General features: G+C 46.0%; 1 protein-coding gene across 3 annotated transcripts in view; it reads right to left on the bottom strand.

The window, feature by feature from the left end:
• Nucleotides 1-24257, bottom strand: part of NPSR1 (neuropeptide S receptor 1) — a 75298-nt gene that overhangs the window by 42869 nt on the left and 8172 nt on the right. For all 3 annotated transcript variants that reach the window (XM_087821435.1, XM_087821436.1, XM_087821437.1), the window contains exon 2: nucleotides 19701-19833. In XM_087821435.1, the coding sequence (XP_087677561.1) occupies nucleotides 19701-19833 (133 nt within the window). The remainder of the gene's footprint in view (nucleotides 1-19700; nucleotides 19834-24257) is intronic.

Genomic DNA, 24257 nt, shown 5'->3' with positions numbered 1-24257 from the left:
GATTCGGGCACTAGGGGGAGATGGATGCAGTGACCCAAGCTAGTCTCGTAGACCTTCGTCCATGATTTCATAATGACTCACTAGGCTCCTTTCCTGTGTGTCTCTCCCCCCACCCCCAGGCAGAAGATTCCCAACACTCCAGTTAGCCTTCTCCCACCCACTCCCACCCCACCCCCACCTCCATCCCCAGCTCCACCCCCACCCCCACATCAGCCCTCCAAAACCAAAGAGCTCTCAGTTGTAAGTAAATGTAACTGATTGAAAATTAATCCTAATTCTCTAAGGCTAATGGCTAAAGCCACTTACTCTCTTAACAGCATTTTTATTTTAATGAGGGCATCAAACTTTGGCCCCAGAGAGACACTCTAATGGAGGGATTCCAGGAAGTGCGGAATGCAGAGAGGAACAGAATGGGTTGGCAGCTCGCCCAAGGTCACACAGCAAGGTGGTAGCAGAGCTGTGAATAAAACCCAGTGTCCCAACTCCCAGTCTCACACAATTGCCCCTGCCTGAGGCTGCTTCTATTTTGTTCACACTGGAGACTTTCTGCCTCATTCTCAAGCTGTGTTAGTGACTGTGGCCCAGACTGTGTGAAGAGGCTGTGATGCGAGACCTAACCAGTCCTCCCTTACTGCCAGAGCCTAGCATGAAAAATAGTAGGAAGCTTGATCAATAGATATTATGCAAATGCCTAGAGCAATAACATTCCCTTCCATTACCAAGCTAACAGTCCCAGTAAAGAACATGCCTGGATGCTGACAGTTTTATTTTTCCTGATTTGTCAAACTGAAATCAGGGCCTGACTGATGCCCATATGAAAGCATAAAAGGTGCATGACTGGCAGAGGCCCAATTCCTTTTTTTCTGAATTAGAGGCCCTTGCTCCAGGAGCTGGCAAGAGCCCTGGCTCTGTGCACATCTATTATGCTCTCTGGCTGAGAGCCTTGCTGAGCAGAACTAGGCAGTAAACATGCCTACAGCCACAATGAGCCTCATTTGAGATGTCGTACCCATAGAGAAAAAGCAGGGAGGCAGTGGTACCCAGATCTCTTTCCTCTATCCCTCTTCACCTTCCTCCACCTGTCACACCTGCTAAGGGATTCTGGAATCTAAGCAAGGATTACACTTTTGTTTGTAATTGTACAAGAAGAATATGTCCCATCTTCTAAAACTGAAATTAATTGCTAGTATAAACTCCTACTCTCTGGATGACAAAAACTTAATTGCAGAGAAAACAAGCTATAAACAGAAAACAAACAGCAAAATGGCAGACAGAAATCTTTCCTTGTCAGTAATTACTTTAAATGTAAATGGATTAAACTCTCCAATTAAAAGACAAAGAATTGATCAAAGTCATTATCCAACTACACCTTGTTTAAAGAGAATCATTTTAGATTCAAAGACACAAATAAGATGAAACTAAAAGGATATAAAAAGCATTCCATGCAAACAGCAACCAAAAGAGAGTCAGTATGGCACTACTAATTCATTCACTCAACAAGTATTTATTAAATGCCTACTATGTGCCAGGTATTCTTCTAGGTGAATCAATAAGATAGATAAAAATCTTCTCCTTATGAAATTTACACTCTAGTGATGGGGCATAGTCATTAAACATAGCATGTGTTGGACTTCTTAGGAAACTTGAGCTCAAGAGAGAACTCCTGGGTAGAGATAAAACTTGAGGCATCATTGGCATAGAGATGTTTTAAAAGCCATGAGACAGGATGATGCCAAGTGCAGATCAAATCTTTAATCTCAAAGCTGAAGACATTCTGCTGATATGAAGTAAGAGAAGGAGCCAATAAAAGAGACTGAGAAGGAGCAGTATATAGGATAGATACAGAACCAGGAGATTTTGGTGGCTAGAAGCCAAGTAAAAGAATATCTTTAGGAAATGGGAATGATCAGTTGTGTCAAATACTACTGTAAGTTTAAATAAGTTGAAGCTTGATCATTGGCACCTAGGTTTAGAATATGAAGGTCATTGAGGAGGCCTAACCCAAGCAGTTCTATGAGTGTGGTAGGGGCAAAAGCCTGACTGGCATGGATTTGAGTGGGAACGGGAGGAGAGGAATCGCTTACAATGCATGCAGACAGCTACCTCAAGACATATTTCTATACAGGGTGGTATGGAAGCAGAGTGGTAGCCAGAGGAATGAGTGAGATGAATAAACTTTTCTGTTTGAGAAACAATAGCACGGTAAATGTTGATGGTTAATATCTAGCAGAAAGGGGAAAACAATCAGGGTGGAAGGAATTTAATTTTCTGGACTAATGAAGTGGAGTGGCTAAGTGATGTCTGAAGCATGAGCAGATGGGTTGGTCTGGGGAGCATGGAGCCTTTACCCACATTCCCAGGTGGAAAGACAGCAGATACGGAGGCTGGTGTGGGCAGCAGGAACAGGGCTGCAAGAGAGTGAAGAGGGAGTGTCCTGCTGCTGCTTGTTTTCTGAGTGGAGCAGGAAGCAAAGTCATTTGGTAGGAGGGGAGACGAGAGAGAAGGTGCTGGAAGTTGGAGGAGAGAGAAGGTTTGAGATAGTTTAGGAGAGTGAGACGTGTAGTTAGTATGAGATACAGCTTTCCTATCACAAGGTCATATGAAAAAGTGCAAATACTTTTAAAAATCCCATTACAACCTTTGGTAGATATATGACATTTTTATTTGGAGAATTCACTGAACCATAGGGGAATGGGCATATGGTTACTGGGCAGATTAATGGCTGTATGAGTTCTAAGTTATTAAACTAAGGAGAGTCGGCAGTATTGTGTGGTTTAGTTTGTTTTTCCAGCCTGCTTTACCTAGAGATGGCCAAGAAATGGAAAAGGAGACTTCACCAAGGCTGTGGTTTTGCCAAGCAGTGTGATAAAAGAGGCAGGGTAGAGGGATTGAGGATGTGAGAAAGATTAATTAAACATGTCTAGGCATTTACCTTTTTATATAGCTGGAGTTCATTGTGCACATATACTTTTCTATCTTCCTTTTCATTTACTTTATGAGGTTTTTTTCTATATTACTACAAATTTATTATTAACATTATTTTTAATGGTAGAGTATATGCTTTGAGGGGATGTAGCATATGTTACTTAACTGTTTGTTCAATGTTGGCCATTTAAGTTGTTTACAATTTTCTGCTGTTATAAATAGCCCTGTGATGAAAATCTTTGCCAAAAAAGCTTTATCAGCAGTTTTGGCTGACTTCCTCGGGGTAGATTATCAAAACCTTAACTACTATTGTAAAGAAATGAACATTTTTCAAGCTCTGTCTTGTGCTTTTGGAAATCAACTCATTAAGCATTACTTTTCACAGCCCATTCTGTTTTCTCTGGATCCTGAGTTGAGAGCTGTCCCTTTTCAGCTCTGACAGTCCCATAAACACTCAATTTATATTTCAGAGAAAAGAAGGAAGGCTGGTGTGGCATCTGTGGGGAGCATATGTGTAAGACCCAAATATATAGTCATTTATTCGTTCATTCATTTATTCATCTATCAAAGTCAGCAAGACAGAGGCGAGGAACAGGGCTCTGGGATTAGAAAGGAGAGGAATGGCCCTGCTGTGAACGTCACAAGTTTGCCTTCTTTTTAGCTTTTCCTCCAGGGTGGTCTTTCCTCTGAAGCCCTCAGAGCGTCCCCATAAAGTGTGGCAATCTCTGCCTCCACAGGTGGCTGTGAGGGCTTTGCCGCATCCTATTTATAGCACTGTTTTGTACTTTGCATATAATGTAATAATGATGATAATTACTTTCATTTATTGATTACCTTCTATAATCTAGACACTTTGCTAAGTACGTACTTTGCATACATACCTTATCTCATTCATTTTTTTAAAAAAAAGTCTTTATGATTTCAGAGAGGAAGGGAGAGAGAGAGAGAGAGAAACATCAATGATGAGAGAGAGTCATTGATCGGCTGCCTCCTGCACGCCCCCAACTGGGGATTAAGCTGGCAACCTGGGCATGTGCCTTGACCGGGACTTGAACTGTGATCTCCTGGTTCATACGTTGATGCTCAACCACTGAGCCACACCGGCCGGGCTCTCATTCATTTTTATATATTATCATCCCCACTTAGTAAATGGGAAAATCGAGACTCCGTTAATTGACTGTCATGCTCGCCCAATGGGTGAGACGTAGAGCTGGGATTTGAGCCCAGATGCTGTGACTCCATGGTCATAGCCACTGTGTGCATGGCCCCCAAATCCTCCACTCCAGAGAGTCCAAACCATTGTTCCCAAGTCACCCCAGTGAGGGGGTGGTTGAAAAAATCCAGCTTTCTGGGGTCCACCCCAAACTTATTGAATCAGGCTGTCTGTTCTCTCTCCCCTTCTGAACACACTTTATCCCACAAACATCTCACACTTTATCCCAAGAAAGAAACCTTCTAGGTCCTGGGAGGAGAGAACAGATGTCTGAAAGCAAAGTCATGTGGGCTTATTGGTAGAACTGAATGAGTTTATAGCCAACTATAAACAAAGGCTGCCAAACTGTAGAGGAAAAGCTTATATATATAATATCCTTCCTTTTGCTAGCGTTCCTAGGTTTATTTTTCTGGATCTGTTTCTGTGGCAATATGGCTGTACTTGTTTAGAGGCTTTACTTTAGGCTAGCTAGACCATTTTCCCGGATCTGGATATGGGAGGTGATGAAAAGAAAGTCCACGTTAATTATGCTTTTGGAGAAACCATCTAGTAATTCAGATTTGGATGACTCTGAGGGCAAAGGTCAACATGAAAGTATAATGGTTCTTTCTGGGTAACAATGTATTCTTTAAAATAAAAGCCCGACTCCTCAGTGCAGGGAGTAGATGGGTTTCGGGTCTACCAGATGGATAAGTTTTCCCTGACATCTGGGGAAATTGTGTCACCTTCCTGTGAGATAAAATGAGATATGTTCATAATAGGGCCTGGCAAATGAGCAAATGTTCATATTATGTTATCATGATTATCATGATTATTGCTATAAATTATAACTGGTGAGAAATGTTGACAAGATCAAGTGAAAAGAAGTCTTTTGATAAAGAACTTCAGTGAAGATTTGAAATGGAAATTCCAATGACTCTTCTGACTTCAAACGTCACTAAAAGCACGCCATTACAGGCCACCTCATCTTGTGCCATTGGGAAACGTCTGTCCCTTTGTCCTTCATGTGAAGGGATGATTGGATCAAACCCTCAGGCACGTGGAGTCCGCGGGGAGAGCCTGTCAGCGTGATGAGCTCGGTCTGCTGGATGGCGTTTTGGAGCAGTCCTTGGGGAAAGGACACTCCTTTCCCAGTGAAGGTCACGGTGATTATTGCTGGGCAATGGGACATTGCTCTGCTATTGTAAGTCATTGGGGTCAAGTGAGAATTTCCTGGAAACAGTCACAGCGCCATGCTTGGCTGAGCCAGGTCTCCCAGGGGTTCTCCACTCAGGAGTTAATGAGCCAGCCAGCTGAGAATACCCCTTTCTGCAGCGCTGCCTTGGGCCGCATTGTCTGGGGACCGACTGCCACAGCCAGGATGGATGGATGCACTCTGACTCAACACGCTCAGAGCTTCCAGAGGGAACGGTGCTTTCCTCTCCCTTTGAAAAGGATGATTTAAATTTGGAGAGTGTTTGCAGTTTGGCCGGGAAAGGCCATTGTGAGGCAAGTCATCAATGGGACACCCACTTCTGGCTGAGATGGCCTTCCCCTCCTCTCCACCTGGCTGACTCTCCCTTGTTGTTTAAAACTCAGCAATTATCTGCAGCTTCACTCCCATGTCTGACCAGGCTCCAGCCTCATCAGTTCCTGTCTTTGGACTCACTCAGCTCTGCTCACTCTCATCCAGAAGCCACTGTGGGGCTTCTGGTGGCCACCATCCCTCACCTGATTTGCTCCAATGACCATGTCTCTCTCGTCCTGAGCCTGCAGGCCTGTCTCTGCCCTTGAAAATCTAATTATGTAACAGCTCTGTTTACATCTCTTACATGCAACTTGCAGAAAATCTAGAAAATCCCACTGAGCCAAAAACACACCAACATACAAAACAAATCTTGCCATCCAGCTATAAGAACTATTAACATTGAACTGTAGAAATTCCAGACTTTATTTTCTATTTACATGCATATATATTTTCCCAAAATAGAATTACACCATAAATATTGGGTTTTAACTTCCTTTTTCGCATGACAACACATCACAGCTTGTTACCCTATAAATGGATTGTCTCTACAGTGTTCTACTGTGTTTCACTATAGGTATAAATTATTGTTTATATAACCAAGGCCACCACTCTTATATTCTTATTTTAAGTTTTCTACTTTTAACTAACATGGTAAATTAGATCCTTATTTAAAAACCATTAGACCCATCCTTAAATAATCCCTTGGGACATGTTTCTACTAATAGTATTGCTGAGTTAAGGGTATGCACATTTGCATAGATTCTTTTTCTAGTATAATATTTGATGTAACTATTTTCAGTTCACAACCACAGGTGCCGATTACATATGCTTCTCTGTGTTTTAATTATTTCTACACCATGCCTTCTTCAGTCTTAGCCTCTAACTCTGCTTGGGTTCGCCACGGGCTGTAGAATGCACTCGGGCATGCTTTTAAGAGCTCAGTATTAATGCCGTGGTTCCAACGCCTGCGTCTCTGCCTGCGTCACTTTCGTATGCACATATGTTACCTTCATGCACAAAAGGTCACTTGGCAGCCTATGGACTCCTGGGCCACAGACTATCCCCTTAAGACTACAGATGACGTCTCACGATGTTCCCACATTTGGTTTTGCAAAGAAACCCCAAGCCAGTGGGTGTCGTAGGTAAACAATTTTGTTTTCCCTAAAGCTTTGGGGGGCTCTGCCCTTAGCCTCTATAACTGCAGAGCCTCGCACACCGAGTCCGTATTTGCTGAGCGAATAAACAGAAACGCTTCGCTAAGGTGTGAGTGGAGGATGCGGGAGTGGGGCTGGAGCATCTCTTCAACCGTTTGCCTGACGATGGTGAGACTTGAATCTGCTGCACAGGCCTCGCTCTCTCTCTCTTTTCAAACTCAGGAGAGATTTCTTCTGTTACACGTTCGGTTCTGTCTGTCTTCCCTTTATTCTTGTTTCTCGCCCAGGAGCACTCTTCGCTGTCTTCCATCCTGTCCGTCCTCTTACTATGTTTTGTCGGTTTTCTTGGCTCCTGGAAACTTCTCACCCGGTTCTTCCAGGAACCGACGGGACCGTCTGCCCCGTGAGTCGGTCCGTTTTGGTTGCTGCTGCCGCAAGGGTTTCGCTTGCTCCATTCCCGGGACCCTCTCCTTTACTCACCTTTCTCCTGTGACACCCCTCCTATTACCCCTTCTCACGTCCTTGGATGACACCAAAGCCCGTCCTTGAAATGTCTTTTTCTGGTCATCGAGGTACGTATTTTCTCAGAGCTATCCTTTCCTCCGGAGCTGTCCAGATATGGTTTCCTTCTGCTTGGTGTAAAGTTTGCTTCTATAGTTCCAAATACGAGGGCCTCCTTTTCAGATGTGATGATTAGAGGCACAGAAGGCGAATGACCTCGCTCTCCTGCTCTCTGTTCAGCGCCAGGCGAACCAGTGACAAGCCCCTTTTGTGGCCCTGGGAGGTCAGGCCAGCGGGACCGCCCGCTCCGGGCCGCCTGCGGGCTTCTGGGGTCTTATCACCTCTCTCCCCCCTCCTTGAACTGCCTGAGTCTTTAGGATTCTTAATTATTCTAGTTACCTATACACACACACACATGCACACACACACACACACCACACTCCCCTCCACGTAGCACAACACACATATGCATTCATACACACCATACATACTACATACACGTACATACACCACACACACCACGCACACATGCACCACATCACGTGCACCATACCACACATGCACCACACACACACACCCCACATAATTCCCAACAAAGCGGTTACCCGAGAACTCTCAGCTCCCACGGTCAGCTCTTTACTTGGGGCCACACATCACATTACGTCCCGAGTCTGCTTCTACATCCTGCCCACTGCCCCGGGGCTTGGTTTCCTCTCCGGAAAGTAGTTAATGGGGTCAAGGGCCCATCCTCTGCTCCGAGCGGCCTGGCAGCACCTGAAGACCAGCTTGTCCCTGCGTGGTGGGTGGGATCAGGCCACCGGGCGCGCCTCTGTCTTGCACTGGGTGACAGTCTGCTTTGTGAGGATAGTCCGGGTGTGGCGTAGGGGGCCCCTTGGCTTGGCTCCTCTGTGCACCTCCCCCTGCCTCGTGGGTGGTGTTAATTCCTCTCTGATTCTGATATGAGGTTGTCTGTCAGTGGTGGTTTCAGTGGTAACAGGAGTTTCCATTTCCCCCATATTTTTAAAGTGAGACACGGGGCAGGTGGCATTGCGGGCTGTGAGCCAGGCACTGTCTCGAAGTGGAAGTCCAGCTAGGTCTTTGTATAGAGATGGGAAAAAATCTCCCTGTGATTGAGGGACATTCGGTGGCAGCAGCCTGAGGACACATTTTAAACCCTCACTAAATAATCAAGTGTGAAATATACATTTATTAGGTCAAGGGCCAACCGTATAAACAACCCCTTCCTTGTTTCCCATAATATTTCCGAAACTTCTTCACGGCGCATAGAGACCGGGCGTCACGGTTATCCAGGGACAGCGCGTGACTGGTTTTTCTTAGGGCAGATCTTTTCTGGGTCACCTGCTGCTTCCACAGCTCTGAACAATCGACTCATCGACCATCTGATCCCATTCTCGTATCTCCCTCGTGAGAGAGAAACCGCTTTGCAGTGATGGGCCAGCATCGGTGTCTAAATGAGGGCAGAAGACAAACCCTCCCCCCCAGCCCTTCCCTAAGAGGTTCGGGGGGGGGGTTCTGCATGCTGGGAGCATTTACCCCCCCAACCCTCTGTGACCAGCCACTCATTGCACGCACCTCCCCCTGCATGTGGTTATTCAGGGCTGACACTCACTCCTGCCTGGGGCTCTGGATAAACTTCCAGAACACACCACCCTCCACCTCTCTCTGACCCCTGCTGACCCGGATGCCTTCTCTCCAAGCCAGCAGGGCTGGGAAAAGCATGGGCTCTGAGGTCAGGCAAACCTGGGTACAAATCAGGACTGTCCCTTTGTGTCTCCTGGTCCTTTCTGAGGCAGAGGACTCACCGAGAGCGTCTATTCAGGTGCCTCTCCTCCCCAAAGGGCCACAGTGGCACTTTGCTCGGGCCAGAGGGGCCCAAATCCTGTAAGTGAATGAGAGGGCAGGAGCTGACTTGCTTGGTGGCACTCAAAGCGTCCCATGTGCGACCTGTGCTAAGGAAAGAGCCTTTAGTTCCGGAGCCCACACCTGCTGGACTGCACACTGGTTACTTCTTGTTTGTTGATGAATTACCGTGATCCGCTCCGCGATCCCAGGATCTGAGAGTAGCCTCTTCCTCAGAGGAGACCCGATTGCCCTACTGAGCCTTTGGGGGTACGTCTCATTTGGGGGCCTGGCCGGTTCAGGGCAGGAGTAGAGGAAGCTCTGCACCAAATTTACTCCACTGAGAGGTCTCTGGTCCCCAGGGAAGTGATGGGACCACTTCTGCTCACATTTCATTGGCTTGAACAGATCACATGACCCCCATCGGAAGGGAAGGCAAGGAAATGGAATATAGTGAGCATATGGCATTACTTCTGCCACCAGCTTAAGGTGAGGGCACGCAGGATGTTCTGGAAGCTCACTGGCTATTCCTTCGGAGAGGCTGCAGGGATATGAGGGTTTTCTGACTTAAAGGCTTCAGTGCCTGGGCTGCTTCATAACAGGCCTGGTCGGCTGTCAAAAGAAGATCTCTGGGAGAAAGACTTTATAGGGTCACAGCCCACTGGCTTCTTTCCAGAGCAGCGCTGGCTCGGGACAGCACTGCCTTTATATGCTCGAGCTGCTAGATTTTACTAAATTGGGTATTCTCCCCTCACTGCCTTCAAGCAGCGGGATTAGAGGCCTGCGCCCCCTGCTCTACTCTGAAGCATCCATCGGCCGGGGAGCCCGCGAAGCACAGAGCCCGCCGGGCAGCCCGCTCCTCTCTCTCTGTCCCCTCCTCCCTCACGGCAGGGGTCCCAGTTACTCTTCCCCCAGGGCCGGGAGCACAGGAGGGCTTGTCAGCTGTCTTCCCCTGAGCACACATCTCCACTGTGGGTTGCACGGCCTGGGCTTCTTTTCAGAGATCACAGAGATGGAAGGTTCATGACCCTGGTACAGCTTCTTATGGACATGCATGTGGTCGTATGTCCTTTAATGTAAGAGCAAAGAGCCATTCGTTTGGCTCCCTGTGTTGCTGGCGCTCCTTGATGCATAGCTGAAGTCACTGGATAGTCCCCCTACCCATCCAGGCTTGACCCAGCTCTGCTTCATAACTGGGTCTTGGATAGGGAGCCCCATGGACCCCCACTTGGTCAGCCTTGCACCTCACATCCCAGCTCTGCAAAGTGGGTTCCTGCCTTCTATCTGAGTCATCTTCCAGGGGACCTATGGTCATTGGGAACTCTGAGGGAGTCCTGAGGGCACTCTAATGTTGGAGGCCCTTCTATGGGGTACCTTTCTGGTTCTTTCTCAAGGGCACCATTGGCTTGTCATGCTCCGAACTCATGTTTCCATTCAGACTGGGGTTTCCACAACCACAGCGAAGTGCTGGCTCATGGCCCCATCCCAGCAGTGTGGTCACTCACTAGTCTCCAGAGATGCTCCCACCTTGCTGTGAGCCATGTTTCATGTTCACGTCCTTGGGTGGTCCCCTCCTCTGAATCCTGGCTGGATTCTAACTCACGTTTGCCCCATGGCAAGTGGCAGACGTGATACTTGGTAACTTCTCAACCTGGGCCTTGAAGCTCCTGCCTTGTGCTCCTGAAGCCCAGCTGCCACCATTCAAGGAAGCTCTGGAGGGACCCACATGAAGAGGAACTGAGGAGCCTGAGACCTTGCTAAGCTCCCAGCTGTCAGCCAGCCTCAACACACCAGCCATGCCGTTCAGACCATTCCCAGCTGAGCCCCAGATGTCATGGAGCGAAGAGGACCTGCCTCCCTCTACCCTGTTTGATTTCTGGATTCTCAGAAACATGAGGGGAAATCAACCGATGTTTTAAGTTGTTACGCAACAATCAATGACCAGAAGAGGGAGACTAGTTTATGTTAATAATGTTCCCCGAGGTATCATGGACATGAGGCCTGGCACGTGTGCACAGTGAGTTTGTGATCCTATTTCTTGAGGTTCCTATATGTGGAGTGACTTGGGACAAGTCCAGGGATGGATGGATAGCTTCCCAGCCAGTGGGGAGATTTTCCATTTTCTGGTCACCAACTCTGCAGCCTCCCCAGTTCCAGCTTTATTCCTGGGGACCGGTTCTCTGCTCTAGTCCTGCCGCCTGGACCTCCCCACAGATGTGAAAACACAGCCCCTGAATGTTGCATTTAATTCCCATTAAGTTCTACAGAGCTCTGCTCCCGTAGCCTTCCTGCCTAAGTGTCCCCTCTTTATTTCTGGCAGCTGAAGGTTCCACTTTCTGCTAAACTGTTAATTATTATTATTTTAAATATATGTTTTTTTCTCCTAGAAGTTCTAATTTGGAGTGGAGGTGAGGGTGGCATGCAAAGGGGGGATTCCACAGGCTGCTCCATCCGACTTTTAAACTTGAATTCCCTACTTTCTCTCTAGACTATTTTTGGGTCTTTGCCCCCCAATATCACAAGACTGTGCTAGCAAAACCATGAACGTGCTCACTGCTGGAAAAGGTGCAAATTCACACACAAAAAAAGAAATCATGTTGTCAATTATTAAGTTCATGGTTGTGTCCTATTGCTCTACCAGGATGGATCTGACTGTTGGAATTCTGCTGCTAGGGGGACTAGCAATGCTAACTACTGATCAGGGAGGGCCTCACACCCTGTGCTTGTTTCATTCTGACAACCTCTGAAGAGCTGTGTCCTTTGGATCAGACCCTCTCAGGATCCGTCTCCACTGCAAACAGCTGATGGGTCCAGGCTGCTCACATGGATCGCCCAGATAATGTAGAGGAGCTTCTTTTCCCCTCTTAGATTTTAACAAAACTGGCAGATGGGAATTCAAGCTGGAACATTCAGCAAGAGAATTAGTATACTGAAATGTGACCCTTTGACAGATACTAAAATGAATATAGAAGGCTATGGGGGCAAGTGCATGGAGAAAAAATAATTATGGAAGGAAGGAAACTGGAAACAGAACTGAGATGATTATGTCAGTCCTCTGAGAAATGAATAAATTCTCTCTTATAAGTAATTAAGTCTCCTCCTCACATCCATACACTGTATGTTGGCTCAGACACTTAAACACATCTCTGTTTAAATTGCTCCTCTGCTCAAAGACTTCAGTGATGACCCAGTGCCCTACTTTGTTACACTCCACCTCCTGGTCCTTGGAGCCGTCTACAGCCCGGGCCTCGACCTACCCCGAGAGTAGTGGTTCTTAATCTTGGGTGCCTTCTGAGCCTGTGGGACTTTTATAAATTCTGGACGCCTTCTCACATACACAAAAATAGATCGAAGGTTATAATTAACATGTGTGTTAATGACATCATCTTATATACTGTTATCCCCACCACCCAGCTTCAAGAATGGAGTTGAGTTTTGGAAAGATCACTTTGACTACATTGTAAAGAAAGGACATAAAAACGAAGCAATAACCAAAGAAAAGATAGCAAGAAATGTCAGTGGAAAAGTAGATTGGAGAGCTTCAGACAGGTATCTGTGATCTCAGACAATTCGTTAAATTAATATTTGTTAAATACACACATCCCTCTTGGCATCCTGTTTTCTTGGGCAGCTCCCTGTCTATCTCTCTGGGAAACCCACCCATCACTGAAGAGCGATGTTTTTTAGAACGGCCTTTCTGATTTCCCTATGAGAATATAATTTTGCCTTTTTTGAAACCCTCTTAGCTCTGGCCTTTATGGATTTTTTTTTCTCATGACATTTTCCTCTGTCTTGTGTCAGTTGAATGAAAACTTTGATTTCTCCCTGCTATAGGGAAGTCCCCAGGTGAAAGACTATTTTCTACTAATGTCATTCTTCCCTGTCGGGCCTAGAAGACAACCTTGTGTGCAGTAGACCCCAATTAATGTCTCCCCACTGAAGCTGTTCACAGACCAAGGGGAACTTCTTAGTGCTCCCATATCAGGCCAAATAGAAAGGTCCTTGTCTTAATGGCTAAAGGTTCTGATTGTTCATGGCCTTTGAGACTTCGGTGCAGGAAACATGAAGGGCAGCTGAGTCACAAACAGTGGAATCTAGAAATAGGTAATTCACAGACGGTGCATTTCTTCCCCCCTCCCTCTGCTTTCTCTCCTCTCCTGGAAGGGAGGTCATCATATAATTGTTCCAAGGACCTTGAGGAGAGGCCCAAAGAACTAGGAATAGTCCTCCCCCGACAGGCTTACTACACTTGTCAGGTTTGGTCAGAAAGTAGCCTTTCTAGGTATAAGTAGTAGCAAGGGCTTTGGACACAGGGAATTAGGGACTTAGGACGGCTCAGGGGAGGGGCTGGGGAGAGGTGGGGACCTGCTGCCTGGGGAGAACAAATGCTTGGTGAAGGCGAGTGCCTTTCCCAGGCCACACAGCTGCTAGTGGTGGAGCAGAGGCAGGGGACAAAGTGAACCCCAGTTTCTCTGAAAAGGAAAAGCCTTCCTCAGAGACTAGCTCATTCCTCTCTGTGAAATTATTCCCGCGGTGATAGGACGATCCCTTCGCTCCTGCTGCAGATCAGTGGGTCTCCTTTGTGGACACACATCGCCCCTTCCCGGAGGGGCAGTGGTGGCCTGGTGCAGCCACCACGGGGACAGCCGAAGGGGAGGCACGTGCGTCGGCTCGGGAGCCGGCAGCTAGCGAGGCGTGGGGATGCGTGAGGCACGGAGCGGGGCTTCGGAAGCGTTGAGCAGAGGAAGCCCCGGGCGCCAGGGAAAGAATATGTGCGAAAAACCACTTCAGTTCGGGAAATATGCCTGAATTGGAAGCGGTATGTTGTGTGTTCTTTTCACATTTTACAGAATAAAAGGCGAAAGGTAAGGTAATAAGACATTAGGTAGTTGTGGAAAGAAATACTGAGAAGCTGAAAAGCACTAGATGGCATAAGGAATGAGTGCTGTGAGGCGGCCACAGGAAAGCAACTTGGAAGATAGTTAGAAACGATAAAAGGAGGGTTAATGTTGTTAAGAACAGTGGAATAAAAATCAAATAAATGTTAGGAAAAGCTTAAATAATTCTTCCTACTATAGGGCCAAGGTATTTAACTGATGACAGAGAAAGACCATTGTTTGTGTGAATAGTTAGTGCTCCAGAGCACAAGATCCAAATAAATGGAAGACAGTAAATATCCAGACATGAATAAAATGAGCTAAGAAATCACTTTAATCTGCAGATCAAAAGAGCTTACTTGGCAAATAGAATCTCGAACACACCAGTAAACAGATACAACCAAGTAAAAGTATAAATCCTCAAAGAAAAAAAAAAATCAAGAAACAAAAGATAGCATTTGATAACTTATAAAGAAAGAAATCCCAGGTTGCCTTTAGACTTCTCCTTTGTAGCTTAAAGTTCCGGAGTCAGTGCAGCATCAATGGAGATTTGAGTTGTGGGTTCAATATACCTACGCATATACAGTCAACTAATATTTGACAAGAGAGCCAGGAATACTCAGTGGACAACTCTTCACTAAATGGTGCTGAGGAAGCCGGATATTCACGTGCAAAAGAAGGAAGCTGGGCCCCTGTCTGACACTGCCCACGGAAATCAACTCGAAATAGACTCAAGACAAATGTAAGGCCTGAAACCTTAAAACTCCTGGAAGAAAACTTAGGGGGAATCTCCTTGACACTGGTCTTAGCAATGATTTTGGGGATATGGTACCCAAAGTGCGAACAAGAAAAACAAAAATCAATAAGTGGGACTGCATCCAACTAAAAAGCTTCTGTAGAGCCAAAGAAATGATTGACAAAATGAAAAGGCAATCTATGAGAGAGAAGAAAATATTTACAAACCATTGATTTGATATGGGATTGATACCCAAAGTATATAAAAAATTCATACAACTCAATAACCAAAAGAGAAATAATCCATTTAAATTGTCATAGGACCTCAATAGGCATTTTTCCAAAGAAGGTATTCAAATGGCCAACGGGTACGTGGAAAGGTGCTCAACATCACTAATATCAGGAAAATGCACATCAAACCACAATGAGATATCACTTCACATGTGATAGAATGGCTATTAACAAAAGAAAAGGGAGAACAGTGTTAGCAAGGAAGTGGAGAAAAAGGAAGCCTCAGACATTGTTGGTGGGATTGTAAATTGGTGCAGCCTCTATGGAAAAACAGTATGGAAATTCCTCAAAAGATTAAAAATAGAACTACCATCTGATCCAACAATTTCACACTTTGGTATGTGTCTGAATAAAGTGAAATCTCCATCTTCAGGAGTGATCTGCACCCTCACACTCATGGCAATATTGTATACGGTAGCCAAGACATGAAAACAACCTAATTGTCCATCAACAGATGAATGGATAAAAAATGTTTGGTAGATATATACAACGGAATATGAGTCAGTCATGAAAAAGGAGATCTCAATTTATGACAATATAGATAAATCTTGAGTGCAATATACCAAGTGAAATAAGTCACACAGAGGAAGACACATGCTGTGTGATTTCACTTGTATGTGAAATGTTAAAAAAAACCCAAACTCATAGGAACAGAGGACAGATTGGTAGTTGCCAGAGGTGGGGGTTAGGGGAAATCAGTAAAGCTGGTCAAAAGGTACAAACTTCTAGTTATAAGATCAATAAGTTCAGGGGATATAAACTATAACACAGTGACCGTAGTAAACAATACTGCAGTATATATTTGAAAGTAGCTCAAAGAAAAGTTTTTAAAATTTCTTAACACACACATGAATTGCAACTATGTGAAGGGATGGATACTAGCTAAAATTATTATGGTAATCATTTTTTAATATATACATATTGCTTTGGACACCTTAAGCTTACACACGTGTTCTATGTCAACTTTATCTCAATACCGGTAAAAAATATGAAAGTGAAAAAAATGAATGAGCAGAATTAAAATAAATAAGGAATTAAGTATTAAGGAATTAAGTAATTTAAAAACCCAGGGGAAAAAAGTGAATGAAATCAGCACGGAAAAGTGGCATTGAACTCCACACATGACCTCCACGCTCCTGGCCTCACCTCCCTCGCTGAGCCTCAAAACTTTCTGTTTTCAGATAATGAGCGGGAGGGTTTGAGGGTGAAGAATTCCTCAGTTCATTAGTGAATTACTGTCCAGAAAGTGCTTTGAGGAAAGCTAATTTCTTTTACTAATATGAGAAGATGAGGCCCTTTCAGAAGAAGGAAGTTATTTGGGTGCGTGCCCAAAATTCCCTTTGTTGACTGCTCCCTGGGAGTTACTCTCATCAGCCCCCCTTCTTTACTGTATTCGAATAAAACAGACAAGTCTTGAAGATGATAAATGACTAATAAATTTTAATTGGCACTTCAGCTCATCAATATAAACAGTCATCAAATTCATCCAGAAAATCGTTAGAATCAAAAGTGCTAAAATTGCGGAAGTAGCAGAAACAGCAACTTGGAGATCTTCTGGTTTCCTTCTATCCTCAAGAGTAACCCTACAGCTGAAATCCCAACTGGATACAGAGAATTCGGAGAGAGGCTGTTTTTGAATGGGTCAGAAATGTGGAGAAGGGGAAAGTGAGTTAAAACAGGTGCAAAACTGAAACGCCTCCTCCATCCAAATGTTCTGGTAAGTGGTGTGCTCTTTGTTTTCACAAATGCACGAGCACTGCTGTCATCGCCGTGGGACAAAAGAAGACAAATTAGGTTTGGATTCTTCTCCGATACACTGGCTGCATGGAAGAAAATGCTCCTTTTAAAATAAGCAAATTATACTTGAGTATGTGTGTAAGTGTCATTAACGGATAAGCAGAGAGAATCCCTGCCCTGAAGAAACCGGTAAGGGCTCTGTAAGCATTGCAAGCCAGGGAGGCTTTAAAACAAGACTGTGTGTCTCTGGTGGTGGCTTCTAGAGCATTTGTCTTATGACATTTTTCATGATCTTTGAGTCCTCGGTGACCTAAAAAGACATCAGCCAATTTGAAAGCCACACCAGTGTCTTTCTTTGATGCAGTAAGTCTGCTCCTTTTTTATTTTATTTAATTTATTTTTTTAATATATATTTTTGGAGGGAGGGAGAGAGAGAGAAACATCAATGATGAGAGAGAGTCATTGATCGGCTGCCTCCTGCATGGTCCCTGCTGGGGATGGAGACCGAAACCCAGGCATGTGCCCTGATGGGGAATCGAACCATGACCTTCTAGTTCATGGGTTGATGCTTAGCCACTGAGCCACACCAGCCTGTCAGTAAGTCCACGTCTGTAAACTTTCCTAAATAATAAGTAATGCTCACAAGATTTAATTGTAAAAATATTCATCATAGCTTAGATGTGTTTTAATAGCCAAATTTATTTTGGAAAAATATAAACAGCTGACAATATGAAATATACCACAGTGACTATGGTAAACAATACTGTATTGCATCTTTGAAAGTTGCCCAGAGAGAAGTTTATTTTGGAAATTTACTTTGGAAAAATCTAAACAGCCAATAATAATTTCCCTACATAATGAAGCAATCTAATGGGCCACTCCAGTGTATGGAGATTGGGCAGATACCAGTCTGCTGAGAGAAGAGGCCATAAGAAGAGAGCGTGGCTCCCTGGAGGAAGCATCCTCAGAGCTGGGGAATGGGTGGTCAACAGACATCCTTTGTCTAAGCTCCCTTCTCAATGGAAGTAGGAAAGACACGCTTTGCCAGAGACTGCCCCTTACCTCTATTCTCTCATTCTTTCCTATGAAAAGAAAGCTGATTTTATTGTGGCCAATGGGCCCGGGTTAAAAACAAACAGCAAATAGCAAACAAAGGGCTTTTTCTTCAGTTAGAGATGGCAAATGAAATGCAAGCAAAAGTTAAGGGGCTGGAGTGGTAGGAATGCCAGCTAAGAGAGCAGGTAGCTGGCGTAGGCCCCTCTTGTCTGTCTTTCTCTTTTCCTTCCCATTGACTAGAATGCAGGTGTGATGGCAGGAATTCCAGCAGCCACCTTGAACCAAGAACCTTCTTTACCAAGAGCTGACCTTGAGGATGAATTTCTTTTCATGGAGTAGAAATAAAGAGGAGCCTGGGTCCCCCATGACAAAGGAACACATTATGAACCCTGATTGTTTATCTCTAGAATTCCTTACCTGAGATAAAAACAAATCCTTATACCATCATTCTCTGGATCTTATGTACGTGTGGCTAAATCTGATTCCAACTCATTTACCGCGTCTGTGTAGAATGTGAGTTACAACATGGAAATTGAAGAAAGATAATGAAATAAGTTATTACACCCTCCAGGATTCTGCATCTCAGTATTTGCAGGATAGTCCTGATTACCCTTTACTCTTAAAACCCTAGGAATGAAAAATGGGGTTCCCGTTTGCAGGGAAGATGGAAGTAGCTTCCTCCCATCACAAGTCCCACCTCGTGACTCGGGCTTCTCTTAGGGCCCCTCTTGCCATCTTTATACTTCTAGGCAGGGCCTTGTTTTCAACCCGGGTCGCTGGAGCCCAGCTTGGGCAGATGGGCTGCTGCTCTTTGTAAGAGGGGGGTTTTCAGGTTACCAACATTGCGCGGCCGAGGTTCTCTTGGCAATTGCACTGTTGTATTTTTCATATATTGTGGCTCAAGACAATTCCCAGAGACTGTCCACTGCCGTTGCTGCAACCCAGTGCAACCCGACGAGGCCGGAGTGCACCAGACGCCCTTTCTGACAGTCACTTTCCATCGCTTCTTGTTAGCACTTAATACTTATTATTATTTTTGCATTTGTCTGATTCAAATTCAACTCACATGACAGCCACCTTGTTCCCAGAGCTCAGGACTTCAAGCCCGTCTTAGGCTGGACCCTCCAGGAGTCTCGTCTGCACATTCCCTCCTCTGATCGGCGGAATCGGACTCTCCCCTTGGAGGTGTTTTCCTACCCATTTGAACTGGACCCATCTCTGAGGGGGCATTTCCTTCACAGACCACTCCGTTCCCTCCCTGGGCACGATGCATTCATACTTCAGCTACACTGGCCGTTCCCCAAACCCGCGTTTAAGCATCCCGATCCTGGTTATCATCTTATGTCCTTATAGCAAGCCCAGCAGTGGTGTTGCATGTCACTTGCACTTCAAACATAGTGCCCATGGACTTAAATCTGCAAAGTACTTGAGATACCACTCATATTATTGAGTAGAGATCATTCTGGTCCATTTCCTGGGATCTCCCCTGTAAGCTCATAGGTATGATGTGGTCATATCACCTTAGTGAACTGTGGAGGCTGCTGTGTATAGGGAGAGTGGAACCTTCTAGAACCCTTTGGTGCACTGATATTGGTATTTTCAACTCTGTTGTGTAGTGAGTTATTTTTGTAATGGAATCTTACAGATATTTCAATGTGTTACATTTGCTGGAAGAAATATTCAAATATGGGTTTTATGTCCCAATCGAAATTACTCCCAAATTTGCTGATGTCTTTTGGACGGACAGTCTACCGTTTCTGTTGGGAAAATAATCGAGGGCGAGAAGCCTCAGGCCTCCCGCAGCCGCAGCCGCTTTCCTGTCCCTGCCCCGCGCAGCGGCCTACCTGTCACCGCCAGCTGGGTCACGAAGAAGGTCATCCTCGACTTCCTCTTCCGCCTCCACGTGGAAAACAGCACAGCGGTGTTTCCCACCATGGTGAAGACAAAGAGGACCCATAGCGTGATCAGCTGCTCGGTCTGAAACGTGAGCGACACAAACCAGTCACCTGGGGCACCCGGGGACTTTGCAGAATGCAAGGCTCGGGCTTCGGCGCTGGAAGGTCTTCCTTCTGGCCTCATGTCCCACTGTCAAAGCTCCACCCTCCAGAGACCGAAGGCCCCTGGTCCTTATTTACACCGACATTGATGCAACCTTTAAAAATACTATGTCAAGAGGCCCTCAAAGGCATGCATTCTTTGGCCAAGCAATTTTAAGTCTATGTGACAGAATTCAAGGGATGGAAAAGACCACTACAGTGCAAAGATGTGCATATTTATTGTAAGAAGAAAATCAGGCATTGCTTAAAGATAACAGGATGGTAAAGTTAATAAAACTCTTCAGTTCAGCGAATAATTATGTAGCTATGAACCATGACAGCCGGAAAGATTATGTAGCAACATCAAAAATGCTCATAACAAGAAGTGGGAAAACATGATAAAATTCCATGTTGGGTGTGACTATACGTGTGGGAAAAAGACTGAAGTACTCTAAAAGGTCAGTGGTGGTTATTGTAGGCTAGTGTGGTTATGGGTTATCGTTTTCTTTTTACAGAGTTTTATGCTATAGTAATATTAAAGCTCTACTGAATAATGCATAATTAGTAAAAATCAGGGGGGAAGCAGAAATGCTACTTATTTAAAATGCCACATCTTTCACAGAAAGTTCTCCATGATTCCTTCAAATGGAGTTTTCACCTGTTTAAATCCCATAGCCCAGAATGAGCAGAGGGTCAGGGCGCCGCGACGGACTGGACACAGGGCCGGGCTGGGGATGAGAAGCTTGGGGCCCTGGATCCAGAGGCAGGCACCAAATGGAAAGCCACGAGACTTCAGCCCAACAGGCCTGGGCAGGGCCCCGGTAAGAATGCCCGAGTCTAAGACTGAGGCCTGAGGAGCGGGTCCTGTTTGCAGAGGAGGGGGCGAGCCTGAGGAGGCCCCGGGTGGTCAGGGCTGCAGGTCCCCTTGGCTGCGCTGCGGCGCCCAGCTGCTCGGTCAGGCACCTGCGACGATGCCCTGAAGGCATTTAGAGTGACTAACACCCACGATCACCTGACTTTGAATAAAGCAGGGACCTTCCACTGTAAGGGTAATTCGAGGACTTGGAAAATTATGGGAACTGCGGAAAAAAGTTCAGAGGCATTTGAGCAGCGCAGCCAGGTGAGTGATTTGGTATAAAAGTGGCTTCATCACCGGCCTGACTTGGAACCAGAATCTTTGCTACTTGCTAGGCACGGGATGTGTTGCTGATAACCTCCCCGAGCCTGTTTTCTCATTTATAAGATGGAGATAAAAATAAAATCTGCCTCGGGATGCCTGGGATGGATATATACGGTGATGACAATGGAGATTTCTAGACGCGTCTGAAGCGTAGCATGCACACAATGAAAGCGGTCTGTCGCCTGCCTTAGTTCCGCGGGCTGCCCGTAGGTGTGAGACGTGTATTTATAAGTAACTCACAGCCTTTTAAGAACGATGCTCAGCTTCGCCCTGTTCATCCTGTTCTCTGTTGAGTTTCACCCGAGCCTAACAGGCGCCCACCTGCACCCCCTCCACCCAGGCACCCTGTCCAACCACAGAGTATAGTTGGGGGTGAACGGCTCCCTGGTGGTGGCCAGAGAAAAAACTCCAGCCAGGCGCTCAATGCTAGTAGAACAGAGGAAGCTGGGAGTTGTTCAATGATGAAACACTAGGGTGTTTTCTACGCGGTTACATGGTTGTGGATTCATGGCTGATTCGTCTTCCACCTCGAGTGACTGAGGCCATGCGGTGGCATCGCTGTCTGCAGACCAGACAATCCCAACGTGGGATTCGGAGGGACGAAGTACCGTGTTCTGGATGCTGCTGGTGCTGCCCCAGTGCGGGAACCTGGGATTTGACTCCGAGGGATATGTCTCCAAGGCCAAAAGGATGCCCATGAGGGCAGGCATTGGGTCTGGGTCACCGCTCCCTGCGGAAGGTGCTTAATAAACACCTGTAGGAAGGCTGTGGGGTCAGTGACAAGTACAAGGGCACTTAGAAGTGCCACAGACAAGGTTATCTGAAATGAGAATATTTCGGGAAACACAGGACATTTAGTTGGGTGACTCTAGTTGGAAGTGGATGGGTCAGGCGTAGGTTCCCCAAACCCAAGGAATGCTGACCCTCTTTCCCAGTGGAGTCCTGGAAACTGGGAGATAATATGTCTAAAGGATCTTTAACAATCATTGCAATGAACAGGAACAACATTATTGGAGCGACTCCATTAATCTAGCACCTGACTTCTTCAGTTTGCACTGTATAGTAGGTGATCGATAAGCGTTGTTGTTGATTGACTGCCCTGTGCTGAGCATTGTTTGAGACGCTTTGCTTACTGCTCATTTCATCCTAACAACCTGACCAATGAGATGTCGCTGATGTCGCTGTCCTCAGTCTTTTAGGGAAGAAATGGGGCTCAGAGAAGTTACTAACTTGGCTGGTTACCTGGTTCATCAGGGATGCGGCTGAGATTGGAATATTGCTTTGCTTAACTGGAAAGCCCATGCCTTGCTTGCTGTACTGGTTTTCTGCTCCAGTTTGGGGCTGGAGTTGGTGAAGTTTCCTCATTTACTTTCAATTTTCAAGTGGGAAACAGATCTTGTAGATTTTTCTTCTGACTTTTGTGAAGCTGGGTTTTGGGAGCTGGGTCAGTTTTGTGACTGTCTCCCCCCAGGCCAAGCAAAAGGTTAATGCTCAGTATGTGGTTGAGTGGACGCACACTGGAGCCACGTGTGGCCTCCATATGGCAGTCATCCTGCATGTCACACAGGATACAGCGACACCATCTGCCCAGGGACCACAGAGCTTTCCGTACCCCTTACACTTCCACGGTTCATTTTATGATGATTGTCATCTCTGTCGTGTTGAAGATGGTAATATCCCAAACACAGGAAAGAGCAAATATATCTTCCTTCCCAAGGGAGGAAATGAAGTCTCAGAAAGGTTATAACTCAGCCTCTGCCCTCAGCGAGCGGGCAGAGAAGCTGCGCTGCCTTGTCACCGGACCTGGGTGCCGCCTGTCATTCACAGCACCCAGCCCCTGCGGCTGCTCACAGCCTCATTAATTTGCAGAGGTGGGTTGGAAATATCAAGAGTGAGGATCTGAAAACGTCTCATTCCATTGAAGACGAATCAGCACGTAACACAGAGAACACGCCAGTTAAAGTGAGACAGGTAGGGACAGACTGCAGAGCTTAGGACTCCCCATTACACCTGGGGAGTGGGAACAGGCAGGGGCCCTGGCGAACCCCGGGAGCTAAGCACGTCGGACCAGATGGGAGCTCTCATCAGGAGCCGGCCCCAGCCTCTCCCTGTGGCCCACCCACCTGCCACCTCAGAAGGCACTGCCAGGGGCAGCAACCAGGAACGGCCACGCGGGAGGAGGAGGGAGGGCTGGGCTTGCTCGGGAGGGCTCGCCCCGGATTCGTCCCACCACCACCTCCTCCCCATGACACCCCTTTTGAGAATCCGCATCTTCACCACCCTTCCCAGGAACCCAGCTGGGAGACATCCTCGCAAATACAGCTGAATTACTGTCATCAGACCCTCTTATCTGCAGTCACCTTTTCTAACTGCTTTACCTAGAGCTATGGTAATCGTATCTTGAATTACCCAGGGTAGTCTTTATTTCGAATATTCAATTATAAAAAATAGATAACAGGACATTTTAATGGATTACTATTACCAAAAGTAAAAATGATATAAAGCTATATATATGTGGGGATGTGAATTCAGGTTTTATATTTCGGTAAAGCTTTTCATAGCATTACAGGCATCCAGGTCAGGGATGCAGGTGGCAGCTCTGACTAGGGGCTGGTGGGACGAGCTGGCAGGGGCTCCTGCATGGAGAACAGAAACATGAATAGGGCTGGAGGTATTGTCACAGCCTGGATCTGTCGAGGCTGACAGCAGGGCTGTGGCCCAAGATGGTTCCAGGGAGTTGTGGACTAAGTCACCCTGTGGACTCTCAGGTAGCATATGGGGGGGGGGGGGCATTTCTCCTGAGGGAGAGCCTTGGCATATATGTTGTGGTTTAGGGATGATACTCAGGCCAGAGGTGGGAAAACTGTTCTTGAAACTATATTGTTGTGAATTTTATTATACTGTTCTGCGTTCTGTATAATTAAGTTCAACAGGCATTTATTGAGAATCCAGTAGCAAGTTCAAAATAGTTTGGGGATGGAAGGAAGGCTAAGACAGGAGCTCATAGTCTGATGGTGGAGGCATATATGTAGACAGAAAATTTCAATGTGGCCTATTATAATGGAGAACTTGAAAAGAGTCTGATCATGGCTGGTCCAAAGGTAGGTCCTGGAGAAATTAATATATGAGTTGAGTCTGAAAATGTGAGTAGAAGTAGCCAAGCAAAGAAACAGGGTACCTGGCGA

This window comes from Miniopterus natalensis, chromosome 10 (genome assembly GCF_054644295.1).
Source record: "Miniopterus natalensis isolate mMinNat1 chromosome 10, mMinNat1.hap1, whole genome shotgun sequence".
Lineage (NCBI taxonomy): Eukaryota > Metazoa > Chordata > Mammalia > Chiroptera > Miniopteridae > Miniopterus > Miniopterus natalensis.
The sequence above is the reverse complement of the archived record's forward strand: the minus strand, read 5'-3'. Positions and strand labels throughout refer to the sequence as shown.